General features: G+C 40.0%; 1 protein-coding gene across 1 annotated transcript in view; it reads left to right on the plus strand.

The window, feature by feature from the left end:
• nkain2 (sodium/potassium transporting ATPase interacting 2) overlaps positions 1-19,800 on the plus strand; it is a 107,910-nt gene that overhangs the window by 52,834 nt on the left and 35,276 nt on the right. Inside the window, exons 2-3 of the mRNA XM_031726257.2 lie at positions 574-711; positions 3,501-3,581. Of these exons, the coding sequence (XP_031582117.1) occupies positions 574-711; positions 3,501-3,581 (219 nt within the window). The remainder of the gene's footprint in view (positions 1-573; positions 712-3,500; positions 3,582-19,800) is intronic.

A 19,800-nucleotide genomic window follows, 5' to 3' on the forward strand; every position in this document is an offset into this window, starting at 1 on the left:
TGAAAGCGATATTTCAGGAGCAGCTGTAAGGGATTTAATTACATCTGGCACAAATGTTGACTTGGACTCAAGAATGAACGGATCTGAGCGTGGCGGTCAAGGGGCAAGCTCACTGTGGGCTTACGAAACATGTTTTTGGAAGTTTTTCAAGGATTAATGACACAATTTTCTCTCAAATGTCCAGATGGGTGAAAACACTAAGTCAGATCATTTAGATCCAGAAGGGCATCATCTTCACTTTGACATCATAACATTGTGTAAAAACACTTTTATTCTCCAACACCATTACTTGGGAACAAAGGTCATGACCATATGGTCAGAAGACAGATTGATGAGAATACAAACTGTGGTGATTAATAGGTCCTCCTGGCGTTCAAGATGCTTCTAAAGCATCTGTGTTTTAGAATTTGTGCCTTTCTGTGGGTGAAGGATCACTAGTGTCGTGCCTGGGATCAATAAAGTATACATTATTTATTATTATTATTATTATTATTATTATTTATTTTTTTTACAGAAAGCATGCCTTTGTTTTCTTGCCTCTAATCTCACTCCTTCCCTTCCTTTTTCTATCAGGTCAGTGTGCTGGAGCGCCAGGTGATAGATTTCCTGGGATACCAGTGGGCTCCCATCCTGACCAACTTCCTGCACATCATTGTTGTCATCCTGGGCCTTTTTGGCACCATTCAGTTCAGACCGAGATATGTCACTGGGGTGAGTTTTGCACAAATGCAGACACTGACTCAAAACAAGCATTTTACTTATACTCTGCTCTAGGGCTGCACAATTAATCGTTAGAAAATCGCGATCTCAATTCATACTTATGTGCAATCTCATTTCCAAATGACAACGATTTACAAAAAAAAAAAAAAAAAGATGACGATTGTACCACATTTTGATCCGGGACATAATCTGCATGAAAACAAGCGCTCACTCTTCCTGCTCAACAAATGACAAGGGCGGAGCCTTATACCACGTAATACTGAAGCCAGCTGGCAGGGAAAAAACAACAGAGAGCACGTGAGAGATGACGAAGCTGTAAAGGCCAAGAAAGTGACAGGAGAAAATCCGTCCCGGTCAACCACATCAATAACGGGAACCTTATACAGCGCTTCCCCATACCCGTCGAACTCCCGCAGGCACAAAGAAATTACGGAGGCTATCACTTATCACCTGGCTAAAGATATGGCTCCCATCAACACTGTGCAAAACGAGGGATTTAGGAAAATGATCAACACCCTAGACAAATGCTACACAGTGCTGTCCTGCAACTATTTTTCAAATGTTGCACTACCTGCTCTATACACGCAGTGTCGAGCAACGGTGGAAACGGAATTACAAGCAGTACAACATTTTGCGGCAATGACAAAATGTGAGACATTTATTGTTTTTATGTTCAGTCTCAACTGTTACGAAGTTGATGTGCAGTTAATAAGTGCAATAAATATTTATACTGGAAAAGAAAATCGTGAGAGAATTGTGATCTCAATTCTAAGCAAAAAAATCGTGATTCTCATTTTATGCAAAATCGTGCAGCCCTACTCTGCTCTCTCTCTTTTTAACCTTTCGTTAAAAAAAGTGCCAGACAGTGAAAACTTATTCTGCAAAAGTTCATTCATACCTGGAGAATGCACTATAAAATCCACTTGAATGGATAACAGAGAAAATTTAAACAGTTTGCATTAATAATTAATAAAAACACATCTGCTGGTGGATGCAAGATTGATGGAAGACCATCTACTGTATTTATTTTATATACCAATGAGCCACTACATTAAAATTGACAGTTTGAGTGAATAACGCTGATCATCTCATCACAATGTAAAGCTTGCCAGGAAATCTGGTTCCAGGCATTCATGTTGATGTTATTTTGACATGTGCATTTCGGTGAAACAGAAAGTTTTCACAGGAAAATATCTCAGGTGGATCCCAGCAAATTCAGCTTGTGGTGAAAAGCTCACAGAAAGTGCAAAAGCCTACTCTACAGGCCTCAGTTAGCATGTTAAATGTTAAAGTTCGTGACAGTACAGTTAGAAAAAGACCGAACAAGTTTGGCTTGTTTGGAAGGGTTTCCAGGAGAAAGCCTCTTCTCTCTAAAAAGAACATGACAGTACAGCTTAGGTTTGCAAAGCTGCATCTGAACAAACCACAAGATGTCTGGAAAGCTTGGCCAAATTGGGTCACGAAACAGGACAATGATCCTAAGCACAGCAGCAAATCTACTATGGAACAGCTGAAGAAAAAAGAATCAAGGTGCTGCAATGCCCTAGTACGAGTTAACCTGACTGAGATGCTGTGGCAGAAATTTAAGAGAGTAGTGCATAGATGAATGCTCGCAAACCTCAAGGCACTCGAGCAATGTTGTAAAGAAGAGTGGTCCAAAATTTCCCCCACAACAATGTGAGAGACTGATGAAGTCATACATAAAACAATTACTTCAACTTATTGCTGCTAAAGGTGCTTCTACAAGCTAGAATTATGGAGTGTAATTAGTTTTTCACAGGACTGCCCAGTGAACACTTTGTTTCCCACATGACTGTATTGCCGTGTTGCAGATGTGCTTTTTAAGGGATTTAAAATACAATTTGATTATTAAAGAGTTTGAATAATGGTTTTAAACAGCCATTAAATGCATAAAATCTGTTTGTATGGACTAATTTTAACCTCATTTTTCTGACTTTTAGACTACTCCCTGGTTTTCTCCCGTTTAATTGAATAGCAAATCAAAAACCTGGAACATTGCTAGCAAAACTTTTTTTTTTTTTAACAAAGAACCCAAGGACCTAAGGCATTATCAGAGCCTGCACACTCCCAAGATCCCAGTCCAATCAAGCTTCTGTGGGATGTGCAGACAGAAGCCAAATGCAAAGCAGCTCCACCCCTCTATACCAGAATCCTGATGCCATCAGACTCCAGAGGTCCCATGTTCATGCTCTAATAGGTTAGAGGTGGTGATGTGGCTGATCGGTATATATATTTGAAAATGCATTGTTGTAAAAAAAAAAAAAAAAAAAAAAAGTAAAAAGATGGTGTGAACAGAGTGGGAGGAGGAAGAACTTTCGAGGAGGAATTAGCAGATTAGTGCAAAGCTCCCCTTCACATTGTCACATTGTATTAATCCAATCAGAAGACCTTCAAGTGGACACACAAGGTTTAGTAAGAAGATTCAGTTAATGAAAGAGACTGAAAGTTGTATCAAAGCTTGTAAAATCATTCTCCTTTTCTTATAACTCGCACAAACACACACACAAACAACACCGCTATCCATTTTCTCTTCCTGTCTGGTTTGATTCAGGTGATCAGTTGCACTATTCGCAGTTGTTTCTGTTTCTTTGCATCTCAACGACATCAAAAGTGAAGCCTCCCTCTGTCTTTTCTCTCCGTCTCACCCAGTCCCAATGCAAGACACGAAGATGCGTTTTAAATTCTCTAACAAAGGCTTGTCAAGTCTGGTCGGCATCTCACTTTCCTCTCTGCGTATCTCTCTGCCTGTTTCTCCGCAGTATGCAGCCTGGCTCGTAGTTTGGATGACTTGGAACGTTTTCATCATCTGCTTTTACCTGGAGGTTGGAGACCTGTCCAGAGTAAGAAAGATTTTCATTGTCAAGTCTTTATGTGCCAGCGTTAACACACAAAAAAGCCAAAAGTAGCAATGCATTGATTCTCTAAACAAGTTCAAGTTACCTGCAAGTTTAATATTTACTGTGTTATACACCCAGGTTGGACACAGTGACTTGAGCCACATTGTTCATTTGGGTAAATGGTAAATGGTAAATGGCGTGTTCTCAAACTTGTTTACTTGTTCACAAAGTCTAAACGCAGCCCCATGAAAATGCATTCAGCCAGAATCCCTCAACCTGAATGAGAAAGGGTTGACCTTGGGCTGGACTGAAATTCAGCACTGTACTGCTGTCCCGGGTCTCAGCAGAGACGATCACCACCAGGACCTCGGTCAAACTTCCGCCTCTGATGAAGCACCTCTCAACCATCACATAGAGGGGAGGGAGCACCAATGCAAAATACGGATATAAATCTGATAACACACATTCAAGTGGTGTGGGGAACTGAATTATTATTATGTATTTTATTTTATTTTTTGCATTTAGATATGGCTTTGTTTACTCCCAGCATGCTATATGAGTCACACAAATATTCAGAAAAGAATTAACTCACTAAATAAGCCGATTATTTGTGAGGGTTTAATCAACTTTAAAACCGTCTGCCATTACATGTACATTGGTTCCCCTTGTGCCACCAAGCTAGTTGTAATTCTTCTGGGGATGTCCTGCAGTCTCTGGCACCCTTTGGGTCTTGTGAAATATGGATTTTGGCCTCTGCGGATCGGGCTTGTTCCAGTGCATTTTGTAGATGCTTGGTTGACTGATTGATCGATTGGGGTCTGGCGAGGCTGGATGGTTTGTCATGTTTCTTGAGCTGTTGCTGAGCTTTTTCTGTGGTTTGCCAGGATATATCGTCCCGCTAGGGGAAGGCAGCGGCCATTGGAGAGCATTGCTATATGGAGTGTTGGGGTACTTTGAGTGCAACAGTGGAGAGATTGGTGGTATGTGCCAAAGCAAAATGTGCATGAATGTCAGGACCAAAGATTTCCTAGTGGAACATTGCATTGTAGTGAAATGATTTCCTTCAGCCGTCACTGGTTTGATTTTAAAATCACTATGTTGCTATTATGCACTAATAAATATTAGAGATGACTGGAGGTTGTTCAAATTCTTTTTGATGCGTTTTTCAGAAGTTAGCCTTTTCTAAACTCCAAATTTGTTGATTTAAATGCATATTATCAGCTTGGATGATTTATTAAAGCTAATCAGTGCTTCCATAAACAGAAGAAATCAGTTGATGTGAGTGCTGATTATTGCTGATTACACACTCGGGTGTGTGGCTGTTGAAAAAAAAATATTGCCTCACTTCTCTGTAATTTACTTGTTTTGTTGGACAGTTTCACAACATGCTTGCTATCAGTTCAATATCTGACACAGGACTGCAGCTACAGCCGCCTCATACCATCTGTCTTAATCTGTTCTAATCTACATCTTATTGGTTTTTCCATCAATCATCCATCAATCAATTAATGATATTTAGGAGTACAGTTTCTTTTATATCTGGTACTTGTTGTATATACTCATACCGTCTCTGCTCTTTCCACGCAGACACACAGTCTATGCTCTCAGCCTTTTTTACAGATTTTTACACATTTCAATTTTGAGTTGAAAGTCGTCTAAAATCCGCCTTCTGTTTAGAAATCCAAATACCTGGGCGATAAATTTTATTCACCGCATCCGACAGTGGGTCAGTGGCTGATTGGTATATACCTCTCAATATCCCCATGGCCTAGTTTTAACAGAAACCACTGAAACTGAGAGGACAGGGGACTACTGTTTGGGTTTTGTTTTTATCACATGGGAAAAACGAGCAAGTCTGTCATTTTAAAAGGATAGAGTGGAAGATAGAAACATGCGGAAATGGCACAGCAAAATAAATAGTGTGGACCACTTTTCTTTGGGTTAAAATTATGACTCTTTGTTCTGTAAGATAAAGTCATTTAAAAGGCTTCAGCTCTCCTGACCAAAATCAACACATCTGGTTTCTAATGAGGGCAAAGCAGCCAGTTAATTAGCAATACCATCATCAATTACCCGCTGACCAATCGTACAGAAGCACACACAAACCAGATGCTAAACAGCTTTGTTTTTATGACCAGAACAGTTTGCACGTGCCTCAAGGACACATCCTCCTTGACCCAGTTACCGCAGCAGAGAAAACCACAAAGTCCCGCTTCTCCTCCGATCGGCTCCACCAGCTGTTATACAGTGTGAGATATAAATCCATCACCAACCGTTCCGAGGCTTAATTTCTGACCTGAGGGCTATTATTATTCTGGTCCACATGTAAAACAAGTACAAGTCTGATATTGTTTCCACAGATGTACACTTCCAGTTTAAAACATAAGAAAACTGATTTTTGTACCCCTGCATTGTCAGTGGTAGTCAACGCCAGAATAATATGAACAACAAATTTGGCAACAGGCCTCAAAATTTTTACAAAATTAAGATCTTAGAACAGCTTTAAACACTGGAAGTGATTTGCAGCGATGTGGTGAACAGTGGGAGGTAAATTATGCTCAGTGACTTGAAGTGAGCAGGTCCCAACATAAACTTATCTCAACTTCCAGCAACCACTGAATCCCCAAAGGTATTTAACTTGGATACTTCCATCTATACTTATTTATATTGGTGTGGTTCTGTTTTGGACCCTCTCATCCCTTCTGCATTAACTGTAAATCTGTGCAAATATATTGTATGTTAAAAATATTTTTCAGACTCATCTATCCTTAATGCAGCTGTGCTGCATTTTGTTTTTTAAAATTAAGCTTGATTTTTAAAGATTTCAGATGTAAATAAACAGATCTGACCAATCAGATCACTGCATTTGGCAACAAGTGCACTCATATCTCAAAACACTCACCGGTACTGAATATACAAATAGTAATATAATACTGTTTTACTTCAGACACAGCTAGACGCGGCTAAGGGTCAGTTGGCTTTGAAATTATTTCTCTGCCTCCTCAGATGTGGTCCCAACTCCGCCAGCAAGAGCTTAAACTACCCTGAAGTACAAAAGCAGCTCTGATATAACTTCAACTCCTGGACCAAACCATGAAATTCTCCCTGCTGCTTACCTCTCAGGAGGATTAGATGAACCCAGAATTTCAGTTTTTCTTTCTCTTGTTTAGAAACATCGGAACCAGCTCATCTTGTTTCTGATGCTGGTTTGATAGCTTGATGCTGACTTTTGGTGTGTATATACGTTATAGCAGTAGTCCTCAACCCCCGGGCCGAGTCGTTTGGTACTGGGCCGCGAGAGCTGAGGCTCGGGTGTAAAATTTATGGTTTTCAGGGTTTTTATCGGTTTTCATCCTTTTTTTTAAAAATCGTTTTTATTGTTAACTCGGTTTCCCTGGGTCTTTTCCTGTGTGTTATGAATAAATCTTCTGGTTTTTGGTATTGTACTGGTTTAACTGGCAAAAAAGGTTGGGGACTGCTGCGTTATAGGACAAGTTCACATTCTAAAAACTCAGAAATTCGTGCTTTGTGTGAATGGCCTCAGAGTAGGCAATGCATCTCCCCGCCTTTATATATAAAGGCTGGAGATGAAGGTGGGTTGCAAAGTGGAGTGCAGGTGTGTAGAATAACCAGTTCCACATGTAGAGTCCCAGCTGACCTTTTAGCTGGTTAGCTGTGGGCTTCCTGGTCTATAACACTCTCCGGTTTAATCACCCTCAGGGAAACTAGATGTTAGTGCCAGATTTAATTGGATCCCAACCAGCACCTGATAAAAGTTGATATAATATCATGACAGCCCAGCGAAAACAGACTTCAGGCTCGGATACAAATACGAGTGTATCAATAATACATGGTTTGTACAGTATATTTACCAGAGAGTGAGATGAGTATCATCGTGACATGTTCTTTTCCTGCTGCCTCTATTTATGTATCACGCCGCCACTTGTCAGTATTTGATAAGGGTGAGGTTGGCACACGCTTCAAGAATGCCATGATATAAATGAAATTTCTTTGAAACTCTCTCTCTCATTTGCTTCTCAATGCCACTCTCTCGCTCAGTCTCGCTCTCTCTCCCTCCTCCTGCGCCTCGCTCTCTCTCTATCTCCATGTAAGTCATCCCTCCTCTCCCTCTGCTCACCCTATAATCAAGTCTTTTTCAAGTTGCTTTCCAAAGTCCCATGCTCCTCTTCTGTCTCGCACATCTTCATCTCTCGCCTCGTTCTTCATTCTCCCTCCTCCTTCAAATTTCTTTTGTCGAGACACGTGAAAAGTGGCCCTGTTGAGAAGGCACTCCTGTTAGTGGACAATACAGGGCAGGGATTTGTGTACAGCCCATTACTTTATACACTCACACCATTACTGCGGGGTCACGGGACAAAACTGATTGTGACACGCTGCATTTTTCTTCATAAAAGCCGTCTGGCGTCTGCAAATGAAAGAGGGTGACAGTCCTTTGATTTACGCTATGTTATCACTGACACTTGGTTTTGTAATGTAGCTTTGATGTCATTTTTTTCAGCCCAACACTCAGTTTTATCCATTAATAGACTTGATATCCAGATTGTATGTTTATCAGCCTATCAGGGAAATAAGTGAGCGCTTAGGGGCCAGCCTTCATTTTATATATTTTTTCTGTATTATATGTTTTAAACTAGGGGAAATATTGCAGGCAAAGGCATCGAATCTTCTCAATTCCTTCCATGATGACAGATTTCATTTTAACCATGCAGCGCACGGCACACAGGCTGTTTGATGTTCTGCTAACTGCAAATGTTCTTGGTGTTTTGTTGTACAACAGCAGGAAAAGTCAGAAATATTAGGCCTGTAAAGGTATGGCATTTGCCAAACGCCCATGACATTTCTTCTTGATAAGGAAAGTAAACCCCCATGAAAGTGAGCGGAAAAGTGGGAGAGACACTGAGCGGTTGGGGTGGGTGGGGGTGGGGGGGTGTCAGTGTTTGTCAGCTCAGTTTGACGTCCTAAAACCAGGCAACCAGATGGACAGACGCTGAAAGAACAGGCAGATCATTATCATGACTGAGATTACGGCAAAGTGGGTTTGATGAGACATCATGACACTGAGAGCTAACAGGACACTGTGGGAGCATGGTGCACGTCAGCGATGACTCACTGACATTGTCCCACACATACAGACACACACACACACAAACACACAGCAAGCCCGTAAATCAAAGTTAGAGGGAACTCAATTTTTTATTCCTGAATTATTTTGAGCTTGACAGTTTGTTATTAACGGCAGGAACAGCAGTTGACAGCTGGCTTATTCTCTTCTTCTGGAGATTTCAACAGTATCACACAGATTTCATCAGCAGATTAAGGTTACCCATATTTAATGGAAATGCAGGTGTATCCAGCGTGTTTGTTTCATTAAAATCAATGCTGTGCCTCATATAATGCTAGGAATCACTGAGATGTTGCTGCCATGTTGGCTTTTTGTAGCCAAACTTTATGAAGTGAAAGAGTGGAGTGCCATGTTATTGGCTAAAGTAACAGACTGATAAAATACTAGTATTTCCCCCAGTAAAACCAAAGTAGACGCTTTTTGGATGCTCTGTTCTGCACAACAAGCCATAATATTAGCCAGACAATCCATTAAAAATGCTCCAGCAGCACACACACACAGTGAAGAGTGGATGAGGCCTAGCAGATGCTGATAGGCTGCCTAACTCAATTATCCAGGTGGATGACCCCACTCAGAGTTGCTATGAGAAGAGAAATCTTTTTTTTTCTTTTTTTTTTTTTGCGGGCTGTAAATATGTTTTTAATACTGTAAAGTTGGCCATTTTAAAATGGAGTCTATGGGCATTGACTCCCTTTTGGAACCAACCTCAAGTGGCACTTAGAGGAACTTCAGTTTGCGCCCTCTGATGTGTTAGCTTTATTTTTCAGGCCTATGGGAAGCACTGATACTACAGCAAAAATTCTCCTTTTTATTACTAAACTGAACATCCTCTAAGTCTTCTCATTTATGTTGACCAAAGCTGACCTTCCTTGATCTTTCATGAATCTAGAGACAGCAACGGTTGCATTATTTTGCCTATAAAATACCAAGAAAAATTACATATTACATGACTCTACAGGTATCTGTTTCAGTGTGTGAGAAATCAAGCCAATGATGGTCTTTATCCATTATGACCATTGTAGCAAGTACCATCTAATACAATCTAATATTAGATTGTATTAGATGGTGGTATACGGGGGTATATTGGGGTATACCCCAAGTACATGTGGCAGAACATTGTGAGGGAAACTCAATGTACAATAATGATCTGTCCCTAGTGGATATGCCTTTAATCCTCCAGACAGGTTGTAAAATTAACACCCGCGAGGACCAGGTGGGGTACGTTTTCCGATTCTTTGAGTAAATTTCAGAAGGTTGTCTTTGCCACACTAACAAAACGCTAGGATGATGTCATTAACAGGGGTAATGCTACTGTGCTCTTCTTTCTGTGATTGAGTTTGGCTTTCTCCCAGCCCTAACTGTTTAGCTATAAACATAACCAAGCAGTGAATATTAGCCAATCAGATGCAAGGAAGTGGCATATTCACACAGTACATCTTAACCCGTAGCCTTAGACTTATGTGAGCTGACTGGGAACATGCCTAGAGCTCTGGAGATTTTTTTTAAAAAACAATATTATTCTTTTTAAAATATTGGTGTAAAGAGATTCTTAAAATGTAGAGTGAATTACTTGTTACTGGACTTAGGAATTAGATCAAGTTATAATGGCAGAGCAGCAGACACAGAGCACCACACCGGTCACCGAAGGAAGCTGCTTTCAGAACTTGACATTTCGCATCGTGTAAAATAATGCCTCACTGTTTGCCTGCATCAGAATTGTTTGATGCAGGCAAACAGTGCAAATGTGTTGAGGTTTCACAGGCAAGTGACTACTAACCACATGACATTAACTTGTCCGCCGTGTTGGACATGTGACAATCATGGTGACAACGTAGGATCAAGTGAATAAGGCCCTGCTCATTCAGAGACTGGTCTGCAGCCATCTGGCAACCATTGCATGTAATGGGCAAAAATGAGTATTCCCAACTGGTTGCAAGTATATGGTGGAGGTGGATGGCAGTTGTAGGGAGATGACTGCTAAAGTTTGAGTCACACAGGCCTACAGACCAGCCGGTAATCCCGTGGCAACCGTCTGTGGCTAGGAAAAAATATGTATTCTCCAAATAAGTGGCAAAAACAACAAACGCTATCTCTGAGTTGTACTGAAACTTTGAAGAGTGCAACACAAAATGGGCATAGAGACCATTCGCCTGCAAAGTAAAAGTGGCGCCTTTCGAAAACACACTGGCTGCAGCATAAGAGCTGAGCCACAACTTTTACTTCGTCATCTCTAGTTTGCATCGCACTTATTCATCTAGCAGTTAACAAATATTTACTGACAAATACGAAAACCTGCAGTCAACCATGGTTGTCTGCTAGCAACCAGGTTTTTTGGTGTAGCACCATTTTTGCAACCGGTTTCACCCAGCAACAGCTAGCAACATCCAGGAAACACAGCCAGCCAGTTGGGGAATACACATTGTCCACTAGCAACCAGTTGTTGTATGACATCCAATATGGCAGACAACTCTTGAGCAATGAGAAACCTAAGTAGACATACAGATGCATGAACAGCCTGTCACTTTAATCTTCAGTGACTTAATTACTTTTTGCCAGAGTCGGCGCTTTACAATTTCTGTAGAGATGCCAGTGTTAGGCTCTACATGGCACAGAATAAAAAACAGATAAGTAGAATTTTAAGATCCACATGTCTTTGGTTCTATTAATGCTTGTACTAATGAATGAATATTGAAATAATTTCACTCTAGCCTCTTTTTATGTTAATATTCAACTAGATATTTGGTTATCTAAAATCAGTGTAATGAAATAAATACGAATGTGACACAAACAAGGCCGAAAAAAAATTACTTTATTGAACTAAAAAAAAGACACGTGGCAGATGATTTTTTTTAACCACTCCTATTGACTGCTGGGTCAAACAGTTAATTTTAGACGCTGCCTCCAAGTAGACACACAGTACACTGATGCATGTCTTTAACACATGTCAGCACGAGGCAGGTTTTTGTGTACAAATCCTAGAACAACACGCCTATGGATTTTTCAGCTTTATACAAGCTGATTTTCAGATGTATTAGAATGGCATATTATAAGCAAACAGTTTATATTTGTTTATTTTTAAATTTCTGCTAAATAACTGACTGTGTCTGCCTTTCAGTAAGCCTTTTCTTTTTTGCTTTTCTAACATTTGTGTTTGATAAAACTTTCTATCTAACGTGTATCTTTGCCTTCCACAAGGCCCCCGTGGAGCCCCAGAGGCAAGATAAGGTGTACATCCTGTCTTGACAGTAATTTGAGTTTAAGCCCAAGATTCATACCATATATCAGTCTGTCACAGTCCCATCCTTCCTGTCACTCGCTGCTGCACTATCTAATATAGCAGCAATGCCATAAAATTAATCTTTAAAAAGATTTCTGATGTGGCATCCCTGACAGATTTGGAGAGGAGCCTGTGGAGAGAGAGAGAGAGTGAGGGAGAGAGAGAGAGAACTGTCACCATGTTGCGAACGCACACTCGCATATTCACGCTCTCACACATATGCATGCACACTCTCAGACAGCTAAGTGTCAGAAAAGTCCACTGTGTCGTATAAAAGATGCAGCCACCCCCCTGGGCAACACACAGATAGGGGCTCGTAGAACCGCACACGCATCAACTGTCAGTCATTTATTGGTGGTCGGGGTGGGGAGGGGGTGCTGTGTGGGAGGGTGTCCTGCATACTTTTCAAATTTGTGAAAGCGTGTGTGCACGAGGGATGCATATTTGTTTATGTGCATGGACTAAATCCAGACTGCCTTAAAATATTTTGATTTCCACACACACACACAGTGAAGCAGCGACAAAATAAAACGTGTGGAGGAAAAAAAATTAAAGAAGGCCAAAGTTTTGGTGACGAAAAGAAGAAAAGCGAGGCAGCAGGGGTGAAGAGAGAGACTGAGAGGATGAGACATGAGAAAGTGTGATAAGAGCTGTAGAAGACGATGATGTGCTGCGAGATGAAGCCACAAGTGAATCAACGCGTCTTTCAACGGGGAAAAAGAGGTGAAGCGGGGACAAGGGGGGAAAAAGAAGTCGAAACACGGAAAAAGTTGGTTCAACAAAACCTCTTAACAAGATAGGATCGCTTATCTAACGGAGGAGCAGGAAAGAAAGAAGAAAAAAATATCAAATGTGGCTTTCATATCAATTTTATATTAACATCAGATGTGCCTGTTGTCAGCATGGGGTGGGCTTTTTACTCTGGGATGAATTGCTTTAGAAGTATGACAGTAAATCAAACTCCAAGCCACCCAATTCATTGCTGAAGAAAGTTGAAAACAGGTTTCCAGTTTCTATGCTAATAGTTGCATTGAGACGATGAATGAGGGGATCCCCACACATTTAATCACAGGCGTTCTAGTTAAAACATCCACCCTGAGTCACTGAGTTAATCCATCTGCCCCGTCTGCGTTTGATCAATGGATGCATTTGTTGAAATTGTGGCATGAAATTGCTTTTTTTTTTTCTTCTCCATTCAACAGATCTCTAGCGGGACATTTCTACCCCACCAATTCTATTGCTTGAGCCCTGAGCTATTATTACTGGTGATTCCATTTGATTGTTACTTGTTTTTACTGTACAGTTTTGTGTGAAACGACCAGAGCACAGATTGGCTTAATGCCACAGTAGATAATGAATTTGATTGACTTGCCTGCTACAGTCAAACTTGTCCCAGGGCCCGGATGGCAGCTTGTGTTATTTTCAAGTCTTAATGGATTTAGCCCAACTGTGTTAGTGATAGAGTTTGATTTCACTGTAAATGCTTAACTGCTAATCTGCCTAGCCTTCAACTTGTAATTTACAGTGTACTTCTTATCATAACCAAGAAAGAAGAACACATTTTTCCTACTTAGTTTTGTCGATTATCAGTCCATCGAGATGGCAGTCCCTCCAAGATGGAATCTTGGAGTTGTTTTTGACCAGGATATGTCCTTCAGTGTGCATATTTAACATCTATGTAGGACTGCTTTCTGCATTTATGCAGTATCTCAAAAATGAGAAACACCCTGCACCAGAGTGATACTGAAAAACTATTTCATGGGTTTATGACTTCTAGACTGGACTACTGTAAGTCATTATTATCGGGATGTCCTGAAAACACCCTGAAAAACCTTGGATTGATCCAAAATTCTGCAGTGAGAGTATGGACAGGGATGAGAATGAGAGAGCATATTTTTCCCATATTGCCTTCTCTTTATTGGCTCCCTGTTAAATCCAGATTTAAATTTAAAATCCCTCTTCTCTCTTCTCCTCCTCAAGCATAGATAAAGTCAGGTATCATCTCCATAGCATAGAAATAGAAGAATAGAAAGCATAGAAAATGTATGCTATGCTTTCTAATGATACTGCCTAATAGATGCATGTATAATGTAAACGGAATTGGTCCTAGCACGGAACCCTGTGGAACCCCATAGTTGCTGTCCAGTTACATGAACAAACTGGAGCCTGTAAGGAAGATATGATTCAAACCACTGCAGCGCAGTACCTTTAATGCATACGGCATGCTCTAATCACTCAATTGAACTAAATTGAATTGAATTGAATGCACCAGAATCCAAAGCCATTTTTATTTTCTACTTTTCAACATCTTGAAATCAGAATATCACAAGTTAAAATAAACATGCTCACTGAAATTTGCTTTAGTTACCCATATGTCTATGCAAACATACCATTACTCTTTTATCAGTAGGAAGTGCATAAAGTGTGTTATTTGTAAGCTTTCACTTGTACTGGGAAACATCGTAAGTATAGCTCATAAGATTTTGCTGCCAATGGCGAGTTCAGGTTAAAGCATTGCAGTGTTTCGTTGTTGTTTCTTTGCAACCTCTCCAATATATTGTTTTTTACCTTCAAAACTTACCTCTGCTTGCACACCAGAGAGGCTCTAGTCTGCAAATGAGCCCCTCTGTGCCCATCTGTGGCACAGCAGCCTTCAGTGTTGACTATTACTTGTGACATGCAACCAAGTTGTGTGGGTGGGATGTTGCCTGAGACCACCGAATGGTGGCTTCAGAGAAAGTGAGGGGGCTGCATCAGAGCCAAAGTCACACATTTTTAAAAGTAATTTATTTTATCGGGTGTCGTTAAAAAATTCCAATACCATTCATCTCAAAACTAACTGAGATCAGTAGATACCTTGTCTTGGTTTGACAGGGGACTTCTTCTTAAATATATGTGAGAAATCTGGTTATGTTTCACTTTAAAGAGTCAGATATTGTGCATGGCCTTGTAAGAGCCAAAATGAGCCCCTTAGAGTCCATGGGATATGCTGAATTTGCATGTAATTTTTGCATTCTTCTTTACAAGTAACACCTTTTCACTTCCCACACAGCAATTTGATCATTGTTTAATATACGAATAATGATTAGCGCATCTTTAACAATACAGCTGTCTGTTTACATGTGAAAATATTCTTTAGGGTTTCTTTCTTTTTTTCTTCTTCTTTGTTTTGGAATTCGCAAATATAAAGCTCTGACAGGATTCTGAATTACTCTTTAAGGTGTGGCTGAATGAAATAGTTCACTCGCTGCACGGTTCTTTTAGCAGCCCCTCCCTTTCATGAAATTATGGATTCCACCTGGGGTAGAAGCACTATAATTGGCCCACCGATCAGAGAGATTGAAGAGGTTAGAGTGACTTTGTTGAGGCATTTGATTAGAAATGGTAATAGGTTTGGTATGGTTAAGGTCAGGGTTATGATCTGGAACAGACCTCATCACTATCTACCCCCCAGCACACTCACACACAAACAATTCCCCCAAAACCCCATCCAATCTGATAGGAGAAAAGTGCTTCAAGCATTATGGGTTAAGGCCTCATCTAACACCCGTGGGAAATTATGGCAAAACAAGGCAGGGAGATGCACAGTGACTGATTATGTTGGTGTGAAATAACAGAGAGAGAGACACAGTGAGAGAAAATGACAGAAAAGTGGATACAGCCACAGAGTGAGGTTCAGTTAAATAGAGTGAAAAATTGACTTTAGAGAGAATAAAGCTAATATTGTCCCATCACTGATTTTCTGCCCTTTAGTGTGATGATCTGCTGATCTTTGTGGTGGCCTGCTGAGACGACTGACTGTCTGGGTGACTGGTTTGTCTGTTAGACTGTCAAACCTTTATATTTGCTACAAAACTGCTGGAGCTATTATGGTATGTTTAGACTAGATAGAAAGCTATAAGGTAGCTATAAACTAATATACACTCACCAGACTCTTTACTAACCACACATTGCTAGTACCTGGTTTGACCCCTTCTTGCCTTCATAATTGCCAAACTTGCTTGTAGCATTGATCCAAGGATATGCTGGAAACATTGCCAACATGGCCCATGTTGGTATTATGGTGTCACACATTTGCTGCACCCATAAATCTCCTATTCAACCACATCCCAAAAAGGTTTTATTGGACTGAGATCTGGTCACTGTGGAGGACATTTGAGTGCAGAGAACTCAGTGTCATGTTCAAGAAACCAGTTTGAGATGATCTGAACTTTATGACATGACATATTATCCTGCTGGAAGCAGCCATCAGAAAATGGGTACACTGTGGTCATAAAGGGATGCACTCATCACACCAGGCAACATTTTCCAATGTTCTGTTGTCCAATTTGTTTGGCATCAGAAAGTCATATTCACCTTTCTAATGGCACTGGATATTCACCGGATATTTTCTCTTTTTCAGACCATGCTCTATAAACCCTAGAGATGATTGTGCAGGAAAATCCCAGTAGATCAACAGTTTCTGAAATACTCCAATAACCAGTCACTTCAAACTTGTTTCTTGCCCATTCTGATGCTCAGTTTGAACTTCAGCATGTCCTGTTGACCACAGCTCCATGCTTAAATGTATTAAGTTTCTTCCATGTGATTGTCTGATGAAATATTTGCATTTGTGATACAATCTACTATTGCTTGGGGTACAAATGGGAAAAATCTACTACTTTCACCCTGATCTCATTCTGTCCATCATCCTTCCATCCAGCCATATGATATTTTTCTGATTAACTTAGAAGAAATAAGTAGGCACATTTATTAAACTGGAAATTCAACATGCTGTATGAATAAAAACAAAATATACTGTCAGCAACACATCGATTTTGGTTAGAAGTGACTCTAAGGTATTCAAAATTCATTTTAAAGGCTTATACTTTTCCTTCCTTTTCTTTTCTTTTTTTAGTTGAAAATGTGAAAAATACAAAATGTAATTTTTGCCTGATTGCATGTGTTGTTATTCAAGTCGTTGAAGTAGTCTCTGTAGTTTCATGTCACATTAAAATGGCAGCACTCTTCTCCTGTTAACTGTAAGACCATCAGAGGAACGACCACTCTGAATGGTCCCCCCCCCCTCCCCCTTTATCTCTTGGGAGATGAAGACAAAGGAAAATATGAAGGTGGGAAATTGAGGGGAAATTGAGAAAGACCGAAGGTGTGGGAGGGGGTTGGAGTGAAGAGCGGAGGTAGAAGGAGAAAAGTAGAGGTGGAGAGGAAGGTGGTGGAAAAAACAGATCTGGTTCATTGAAGCGGCACTAGCCCACAGTCAGAGACAAAGACCTGAGAGCATGAGTGCGTGATCCTCAACTAGAACACTGGAAATTATAGACTGTATGTGCTATTGCATGTGTGTGTGCCACAGAGAGAGGGGGATGAGAGGCAGGAAGAGAGGAGGAACGATATGAACAGCCAGAATGGTGCTTCGTACATGCACACTGACACACACACTGGGTTAGAAATATTAATACAGCTTCAGCCAGGGGTTTTGTTTAGGCTTGCAAGCCAAACAGCCCATTTATCACCACACAGATCTTGAGATTATTTTGGAGCTGCAGCTTCATCTTCTTACTGGGTTAAATAGTGCACTGATAAATAAATTCCTCCATATAAGTTCAATACATCAATGCCAGTGCACGGCTGCAATTTAATTGTTTTGTGTTCTACTGGTGAACATGGAGTAATCTTTTTTTTTGTCTCCCAGTGTGTTGAACAGGTTGTGAACTCTACAACTGTTAATATCTGCATTATTTATGGGTTTGGAAAAATGAGCTTAATCTCTGATGTGTCACATTTTCTCCACCTGTGGTGGTGGAGCCTTGTTGAGAGAGCTCACTGCAGCTGGATGAATACAAAGGGGATAATACGCTTTTTATTATTAGTCCCAGTCTGGGGCCAAGCTATATTAGAAATGCTATAACCTTTGTGATGCACATGCACAAAATCCTGAAACAGGGCTCAATAGAAAAAGGAGAAAACAGAAAAGTCTCTTTTTTGTTTATTTGTTTGCTTATTTTGGAGGAGTATTACTACATAATGTCATAATGGCTTTGCTTTAGTATAGCTGATTTTTTTTAGGTGATTAGCTTAGGTTAGCATGTACGCGTAAAACTGAGGGAAAACAGCTTGGTTCCTTCTAAAGAAATATTAAAAAACATATGAAAACATAAAGCTCACTAATACATATTTCCTGTTAAAATTTCTTAACTTAGAGATTTTGTAAGGTGGGTTTTCTTAGCTTTAGACAAGCTAGGCTAGCTGTTGCTAATTGCTAAGCTAGTTAACCTTCTTCTGGCTACAGAAACCAATACAAGAACTAGCCTGCCCCATAATAGTATGGTAGCCACACTGAAGCACAAGATTTGATGGTGATGTGAAGGAGCTAATAAAGTGTAGAAACTATAATCTTTACAACAGTAAATATGTTATACTAACTTAAAGATACTTAAAGCTCTATCAAACAGTATCTCATATTTTGCTTACAGTTTGCACAAAGAAGAAATTAAAAAGATGTAATGGAGTAACAGACTTTACTGTGAGGTACAAGGAGAGCTAGACCCCCTCCCTCTCATTTCCACCCAAGATTGCACTGATATTACAGTACAATAGAGCTCAAACTGACGCCCACTTGTTTAAGAATTATCCATTCATTTTTTTTTACTGACGTTTCAGAAAATCCTTTATATAAAGAGTTTTTAGCCTTGAACCAAGCTAACCAGCTGTGGGGTGAATCATGAGTAGAAAAATATTTGATTTGGGAAAAAAATCAATAAATAAAATAATGGAAATTTTTTAAAAACGAAAGGTACAAGACAGCATTTGTAGTTACTTTTATTGGTGAAAGAACTGTTCATCACATAATGAATTGCAAATAGTGTCCAAAGCGAACGACTTCCACCCTTCTCTGATTGAATCCTTTTCATCATCAAAGTTTTTTATGGTTAATAATAATACTGTGTTGTAATATCGTTGGATTTTTTTGTGTTTGCATGTGTACAGCAACACTGTGCCCCTTATGTGTACTAAAATATAGCTTAGTTATGGATGTGATACTGTGCTTCGAGCCTGACTAGAGTCACCGCTCGGGCGGTTTCTGGAGTTTCACAAAGGCGACCTGCTCTTTGTGGGTTTGAACAGCCAACATAACCAATTAGAGAGGTCACCGTTTTATTTCAGGATTAGGCAGAGTAGTTGTTTTCTGTAGCACTGTGAATAAAATGATTGATGTCACACGCACACTATCAATTCATAACATGATAGCTTATAGTAAATATGGTTTTGATGGTCGACATAATTATGTGGCTCATAATTAAAAGCCCTTTTGGAGAATATTAATGGGATTTTTACTTCCAGAACCTCACTGAAGACCTCTGTTTTGGGGAGGCAGCAGGGGGGACATTGAAATTATGATGGCCAGGGGCAATACCCCCCCAGGCCCCTGGCCCCCCTTAACCACACCCTGGCTGCAGGCTCATATTTAACATACAGATATAGGAGTGGTATCAATTTTCTCATCAGATTCTCACAAGGTCCAAAAAAATAAAATAAAATAAAACTTTTCTTAAAATGTCTAAATACTCCATGTTGAATATAACAAGCAAGATTAACGGCTAAAATCGATTTCTGAGAGGATGCCATTTAGAATTAGACATGTCTCATTTTCTTTCTCAACGTCAGTTTTCTAAAGGAAACATTTCATATATTTTAGAATCAAAGCTGAAAAAAGTAAAGCTTTTTCCAAAATACTTTTTGTAAAATGTATTTCCCTTATCTAAAATTAAACACCGCAGCTCCTTCTGTTTGCTCATTCCCCG

The sequence above is a fragment of the Oreochromis aureus genome, linkage group 15 (assembly GCF_013358895.1).
Source record: "Oreochromis aureus strain Israel breed Guangdong linkage group 15, ZZ_aureus, whole genome shotgun sequence".
In the NCBI taxonomy this organism is placed as follows: Eukaryota; Metazoa; Chordata; class Actinopteri; order Cichliformes; family Cichlidae; genus Oreochromis; species Oreochromis aureus.